Source organism: Ursus maritimus, unplaced genomic scaffold (assembly GCF_017311325.1).
Source record: "Ursus maritimus isolate PB19 unplaced genomic scaffold, ASM1731132v1 scaffold_5, whole genome shotgun sequence".
NCBI lineage: Eukaryota > Metazoa > Chordata > Mammalia > Carnivora > Ursidae > Ursus > Ursus maritimus.
The window spans coordinates 77,786,376-77,793,559 of NW_024426663.1; the positions used below are offsets into that span (position 1 = coordinate 77,786,376).

The window sequence follows — 7,184 nt, forward strand, 5'->3', positions numbered from 1 at the left end:
CCCCCCCCCCCCCCCGCTGTGTCGCAGTCCAGCCAGGTTGCTCTGGCCCCAACCTGGCCCGTCTGATAAGTCACACTGCGGTTTGTAGAATGTGTTCATTTGTGTGATGATTGTATTCACAGAGCCACTGGGGAGCTTTAGTCTCCCTAGGAGTCAGGACTCCTCGTTGCAGAGAGACAGAAATCCAACTCGGACTGTCTCAGGCCAAAAAAGCCATCGGAGTCTGTCTCTCCCTGTACCTCTGCCATCCTGTCCGGTGCTCCCTCGCCGGTGGCTCCGGCCCCCACCAGAGTCCTATTCTGGCGCCTGCCCCAAGCACGGCAACCAGGGAGATGGGGGCCCCGGGGGAGCCTGTGACCAGACAAGGTCCAGAGATGGGGACCCGCTAGAAACACACTGCAGGAGGGCGCGTGTCAAGTCGTGGGGGTTGCTGCGTCAAGGGCGCTTCCTTGGTGCTTTCTCCCTCGCTCCCTTCCTCTTCCCTCCATCTTGCAAGCCGGGTGACAGAACAGGGCTCCCCTCAGATCCCTGCACCAGCTAGACACAGCTGCCTGGCCAGCTTCCCTCTCTGGGCCACGTCCGCATCGTTCCCAAGTTGTGTTTCCCAGGGACGTGCTCGCACATTCGGGCTGCCGTCTCAACCTGGGGTCCCCAGGTGTCTCCCCCTGGGCAGCTTCTGGTCCTGTCTGGCTGCAGGCCTGTCCCTGAGCTGCTCGGGCGTGATGAACGCCCTGATTACTCGGTTTCCCAGTCTCGTCTGTGTCTCAGAGCCCTGCCACTTTGGCACTTCAGTTAATCCAGTGACAGTTCAGGCTAATCTCAGCTTTTAAGAAAGGGCTCAGAACCCCACCCAGCCTGCCATTACAAATACATACCGTTTCATCGTATCTGGGGTCATTCTGCCAGTGTAGGCCATGTTCAGGCCCGTCTTCTTTGTGGATGACCGAGAAACTGTTCTTCCCCTAACAAGGATGGAGCAAGAATAAGTGAGCCAGTCCTCTGAGCAGGACTGTTCTAGAGGGAGCAGGCAGCAGGAAAAGGGCCGGGGTCCCTGCAGATTCGGGTGCCTGCCGTGGGGAGTCCCCGCACCCCCATTCAGGCACATGTCCCATGCAGGAATGGTTGCCCAGAGAAGCCAGAAACCGGACATCTAGGAAATTATCCCCAATTTTTAAATGCTTGCAACTACTTCAAAGTCTTCTGAACCCTTGCAGGCTCAGCAGTCTGTTCTTGGGCCACGTTCGGTCCACAGGCTCCGCCTCAGAGTGTGGCAGACGTGAGCCAACACGATGAGGGGACTCTGGGATGACAGAAGCGGAAAGCGTGTTCTGGAACAACTCCTGTGTGGGGCTGCTCTCTCCTCAGCCCTGTGTCCCTCCCAAAGCCAGACAGACAGTGGCTGTGGGCTTGCTGAGTTTGAGAGCCTTGCAGGGCTATACGTCATCTTCATCTTTTTTTTTTCTTTTTTTAAGGTCAAAGCTCAAGATGGAAGACATCAAAGAAGTAAACAAGGCACTGAAGGTACTGGACTGTTGCCGTTACTAGCCTCGGCCTCGCCGCCCCGGCTCAGCTCCCGCTAGAGCCCTGTGCGCTCCTCAGCGCGGCCCGGGGATGGGTGCCTCGGGTAGGCAGCAGGCCCAGCCTGCAGCCTTGGTCCTGATTCGGGCCCCTCAGCTGGCCGCTCTAGTCGGGTAACTGGCCTGGATCCCAGCTGCCCAGAGACCCGGGGAGTTGGAAATAGGGAGCGTGAGACCTCTGCCTGCAGTGAGGGGCCCGAGGCCACCCTGAACCCGGCGCTGTTTCCAGACCATCTCGGGGAGGGCCAAGGGATGCTTGCCACCCAAGGGGAGTGGGGACACGTGGACCAGTGACCCTGTATGGGCCAGACGGGAGGAGAGGCAGTTCAGGAAGGGACAGCCCACCTGGGACAGGCGAGCCCACCCTCCGCCAGATTGGAGATCCTAGCGCTCGCCTGGTCGGAGGCGAACTGTCCCAGCCGCTCACAGCAGCTCAGACGTGTACTCAGCGGCACTGGCCTCCCCTCCCTTGTACATGGAAAGTTCCCTGAATGGAACCGCTGTGAGCGGCTTGTCTTTCACCACCCCTGCCCTACCCAGATGTGTGGGACAGCGACAGCCCCACAGGGACGAGCTACTGGGCATCTCGCTGCAGCTCCTAAGGCCCCTCTGTCCCCGGGAAGGTGATGGCCACCAGATGTGAAGGAGCCAAAAAAGCTTATCAGGCCTTTGGCCCCTTGGAGTGCTCAGTTCTCCAGCTGAGTCAACGGCACATCCTCGTTTTCCTTTAGAAAGATCTGCAGAAAGGCAGCTGTAAGCCTCAGATCCCACCTCCCCACACTGTTCTGAGGGTTGGGGGCTTAGCACGCAGACAAGGGCTTCCCATCCCCCCGGTGCATTGCTTTCTGTCCCTCAGCAGGGACCCACCGTGGCAGATCTGTCTGGTGTGGCTGGCGGGGCCGGCCCCTCACCCTCTTGCCAGGTCAGCTGGGAGACGCTGCGGAGCAGGTCTCCGCCACGGTCAGGTTGCAAGCATCAGATCCGGGCTCTGGTTACTGGAGTCTCGGGTTGACGGGAAGCCGGGGAACCTGACTGGAGTCCCGAGGTGACCTGCAGGGGCCGGGAAGCCCGGAGGCGGAGGGCAGGCAATCCGCGGCACCTGAGCTCCAGCCGTGGCCACTCTAGTGGGAGGAGGCAGTCCCTCAAAGGAAACCCTCCAAAGGCACTGATGTTGGGCGGTCAGAACACAGCTACGGGTCCGTCAGAGCCAAGCCAAGCCTGTGGTCTTTCCCCCGTAGGGCCATACGTGGCTGAAGGATGATGAAGCAACGCACTGTAAGCAGTGTGAAAAGGAGTTCTCCATCTCCCGGAGAAAGGTACGTGGGGTGGCCCTGCACCAGCTCCCACAGGGGCTTCGCTTCCACTGTTCCCGGTGGCGCTTGCTGGTGTGCTGGCCCACGCACATGCTTCCCAGCTTGTCCCCACCCGTCCTTTCAAGGACTGGCAGATTTCTTTGGGAGCTGGGGCTGCCCGCGTACAGAACGCTACGTGAGTGTATCATCCAAAGTTCACTGTAAGCAACAGGACCAAGATCTGGCTCGATGAGGCAGAAACAGTCTGTAGAGAACCTGTGGTTAGCGGGGCGCAGGACAGGCATCCACACAGCACCTAAAGCTCCCTGGCGATCTGGGAGGGCCCGTGCCCCAGGGACTCTGCCTCTGCGGGTGCATAGCCTGCCTTCAGGTTCCAGAACGGGAGGTCCTGCACCCCGGCCTTTGGTTGATGGGACTTTGATGGCCCCATTGGGCAGGACAGGGGCAGAACACAGATCCCTGGCAGAATTGGAAACTTGTACAGCCCACAGACGTACCCCACCCACCACCGTGCGGCTGTGCATTCTCCCGCCCCCGTCTCATCAGGCCTCTGTGGAAAAGAGGGAACGCTCCTCACTCCTGGTCAGTGCCTCACAGTAGGTTCAGAGGTGAGAACCGCCCTCCCGAGGCTGCCCTTGAGATCGGGCTCGTGCACGAGGCCTGCTGGAGGCTGGGGCCTCACCGTCCCCACCCCTGAATGGCCTGGCCAAGGTCCAGCCTGATGGAGGCAGGCCAGTCAGCAGAAGCTACGCGGATGCTTGTCCCGCCCCGTGCCGGGGGCGTAGGCAGCTCCCAGACTCCGTGGGGAGGGGCTGGCTAAAGAAACCTTGAGTTTCCATGAGGCGCACAGATGACGGGAAACGAAACGGGGCTCTTTGTGGGGCCGACGAGCAACTCCAATAAGACGCGCTCTAAGAAGGGCCTCAGTCCCACCAGCACACACCCTCCACCCCCACTCCGGGCTTAAGAGGACCAGACACGGAAGCCAGGTCGGGGCCCCTTCTGAAGGGACACCTGCTTCTGGGGGAGGGAGTCTAAGCTGTTAGGCACACTTGCAAAGGTGCGCAGCCCGGCAACGAAGCGCGGCCCGCCTTGACCGCCTCTCTCGTGTCCCCCAGCACCACTGCCGCCACTGCGGCCACATCTTCTGCAACTCGTGCTCCAGCAACGAGCTGGCCCTGCCGTCCTACCCCAGGCCGGTGCGCGTGTGCGACAGCTGCCACACGCTGCTCCTGCAGCGCTGCTCCTCCTCCACGGGCGACTGACTGGCGCTCGGAATGCAGCGTGCCCCCCGGGGAGGCGCACCCCCAGGGTGTCTGCGGTGGACCTGTCCGGATCGAAACTCCTCCTCCTCCTCCCTTGGCTACGTCACTGGCTTTGGCTCAGATGTAACTTCATGATTTTGCTACTGTCATTTTTCACTTTTTGCAAAATGACGCGGTTTTACAGCAGTTGTACTGGTGTAGTGAGCTCCCAGTTCCTCTCCCCCCGCACTGTGTCTTCCCTACTTCCGTCGAGAGATTGGCCACGTCACACCCTTGTGAATCTGTCTCTAGACCTGCAATAAAATCCTTTATTTTTCACTCTGCTGCAGAAAATGCGGGCGTCCCAGGCGTCGGCCTCAGAGCCACCCCCGGGTCAGGACCAGGACTAAAGACCCTTGGGGAGGTGAGGGTCAGGGCGCCTGCTGGGGTCCAGCACAGGCTGGGCCCTGCCCCAGGAGCGGAGGACCGGGCCATGATCTCCACCGGCAGGCCCAGAGGAAGTGACCTTCCCCCGTCACCAAAGCTCAGGTGTTCTTTACGCAGCAGGAAGCTGACACACATGGTGATACAGAGGTGGACCTGGGGGATTCCGGGTGGAGACACCTGTGGGAAGCACCTGCCAGGCAGTCATTTTTTAATTTCCCAAGCAGTGCTAGGACAGGTGCTGTTGTCACCTGTGAAGACAGACTCCGCGCATGCTCACCCCCACCCCAACAGGGGTCCATGGTCTCCCACATTTAGGTGGAGGAACCAAAACTAGTGCCGTAGTACTGCCCAGACTAGTCAGTCCATCCATTTGCGGAGCCCTCAGTGGACCCCCCCCCTTGCTCACCGCCCGGTCCCCACCACCCCCGTCCCTCCGGCCTGCTTCCTTGCCCAGCCACTGCTGGAGGCCCTGGCTCCCTCCTTCGTGGGCTCTAACCCTGCAGAAGGGCCTCCCACCCGGGCTCCGATTCCACATCTGCCGCTCCCCTAAATCCGTCCGTTATATGAATGGGAACCTGGGCAACTCGGCGAGGTTAGGTCCCAGGGTCTGCGGGCCCAGCTCCAAAGCCACGTTCCTTCCAGGAAATATGCGGCAGCGAGAGCAGCTGCCAGGGGGCCCCCCGCCCCTTGTGCCACTTCCTCCGAGCGGCTTTTTAAATCTCACCCAGAGACCCAGAAATGCTTACACGCTGCCGCACTGCCCCCAACTGGCCTAGCAGGAAAGATCGGTACCTTGTTTGCAATGCACCCCATTTGGACTGCAGCTTGCCGGGGGAGCCTTAGGCGTGTCACTGCACCTCTGGGCCTTAGCGCTCATCTGCACACACAAAAGGAACGTTCTGACAGCTCTGCAAGTAGGATGTTCCCACTACCGCGCAGCCCTCAGTGCTCTTCCTCACATCCTAACCGAGTTTCTTTTCCCCACCTCCCTTCCCCAGCCACAAGCAACAGATAGTCCACAGGCATTATTCACCCAGGATCCCGGTGCCAGTTAGCAGAAGTATTTAGCTGCGTGAGACAGACTCCTCTCCTCACACATCAGAGGTGCCCCTGAACTGTGGGGCCCTCCGGCGGTGGTCTGGCAACCTTCCTGACCTGGACTAGGGACCACCGATGGCTAGAGCAGTGCTGCTCAAGCTGACACGCACAGGTACCTTTACCAGGAACAGGGCAACGCGATCACGTTAGAACGCCAACTCCCAACAGCACCTGGACGTTCTGGTCCCCGCTACCAAGTGCCCAGGTGGTTCTGATGCGAGGTTCCCAAGCACCAGAATGGCCCGAGACTCACTTTGCAAAAGCCAAATGGTTCTGCATTCTCCTAGCCCTCCTCCCCACCGTTCTAGTTACAGTCCCTGCTCTTCCTCCAACGGGCCTTCTCTTAACACATGTTCCTTACGTGAAACAAGGTGGCTGAAGGACCCAGGGAAGGCACCCTCCTGGGGCCTTCTCGACAGTCGGTTCCACTCCAAGATGCTAGGGGCAGAACCAGGTCTCTAACACAGCTGAAGACCAAATGCTCAGAACTGCCTCCCCTGAAAGCTATTTCTCTAAACCAGACCAGCCAGAGGATGCTTTCATACCCCAGCCTGACGGCAGACCTCTCCCCTCCACCCTGTGGGAGGGCACCAGCCAGCAGGGGTGCACCCAGTCCTCACGGAGGGCAGGCAGCACACAGGATCTGCAGAGCCTTTCGTGCCCATCTGTGCAATGCTGCCATCTACAGATGCTTAGAAACAGGATTCTAAGCAAACCTCATCCAAGATCAAAGGAGAGCACGTTCGGCAGTTAGTGAGTGAAAATGGCTTCAGATCCTCAATAGAGCGTAAGCTTGAGTCTTAAGTACCTACTGAAGGGACTCTGGGGATGACACCTTTAAGAAGTGCTTAATGCCTGCTACTCAGTTCCGAGTTCGACCAAAACAAATGGATTTCAAGTACTGAATTAAACTACTCCTTTTTGCTCAGAAATGAGACTCGGTATTCTACCTCCAAAACTATAAGCAATTCTGCTAAGTGGACCTGATCTCTAGGAATCAAAAATAAGACCAAAAGACTCCCATTTGGAAGCTAGCTCCTTCTAGAGCGCACCCCCCCCCTTGCCCCATAGAAGCAAAACTTCATAGGGGCCGCCAGAGTGGGAAGGGCAGCTCGGAGTGGACCCCCCTCAGCCCTCACCCCCCGCCCCCGGCCCTGCCTTCTCAGCCATGTCTGCCACAGGCCTCCAGGGACATGCGGAACATGCAGCGGGAGTACTTCCACCTCTCCGTGGGTTTTGTGCAAGCGCTTAGCAAGTCAAAGGCAGTTCAGGTTAGGTCCTGTGCAGCCAGGCCAAACACGCAGCCCTTCCACAAGGGCCCCCCGAAGCTACGTTTACCTTCAGTTGCACTGGAGGGAAGAGGAGTCTGCCGGCCTCTACACAACAGCCTCGGCTGCCGAGCCTCTGCCACAGCCAGAGACGTGGGCCACTGTCACCTACGCCCCAGGCAGGAAGAGAGCACCAAGAAACAGTCCACATGACACTGAAGCACAGACAAGACAAAG

At 59.2% G+C, this 7,184-nt stretch overlaps 1 protein-coding gene and 1 long non-coding RNA gene across 4 annotated transcripts in view; one reads left to right on the forward strand and one right to left on the reverse strand.

Annotated features, from left to right (window-relative positions):
- The window catches only part of LOC103679982, a 4,177-nt gene extending 1,370 nt beyond the window's left edge, over positions 1 to 2,807 (reverse strand). The window contains exons 1-2 of the long non-coding RNA XR_573034.2: positions 2,445 to 2,807; positions 876 to 962 (exon numbers count right to left, since the gene is read on the reverse strand). This is a non-coding gene — a long non-coding RNA (uncharacterized LOC103679982). The remainder of the gene's footprint in view (positions 1 to 875; positions 963 to 2,444) is intronic.
- The window catches only part of RUFY1 (RUN and FYVE domain containing 1), a 57,802-nt gene extending 53,329 nt beyond the window's left edge, over positions 1 to 4,473 (forward strand). For 2 of the 3 annotated variants that reach the window (XM_040622616.1, XM_040622617.1), the window contains 4 exons: positions 1,473 to 1,521; positions 2,816 to 2,893; positions 3,328 to 3,498; positions 4,009 to 4,473. In XM_040622616.1, coding sequence (XP_040478550.1) covers positions 1,473 to 1,521; positions 2,816 to 2,893; positions 3,328 to 3,498; positions 4,009 to 4,155 — 445 coding nt within the window. In that variant the 3' untranslated portion in view covers positions 4,156 to 4,473. The remainder of the gene's footprint in view (positions 1 to 1,472; positions 1,522 to 2,815; positions 2,894 to 3,327; positions 3,499 to 4,008) is intronic. The other variant, XM_040622618.1, reaches the window with a different exon arrangement.
- The last annotated feature ends 2,711 nt before the right edge of the window (positions 4,474 to 7,184 follow it).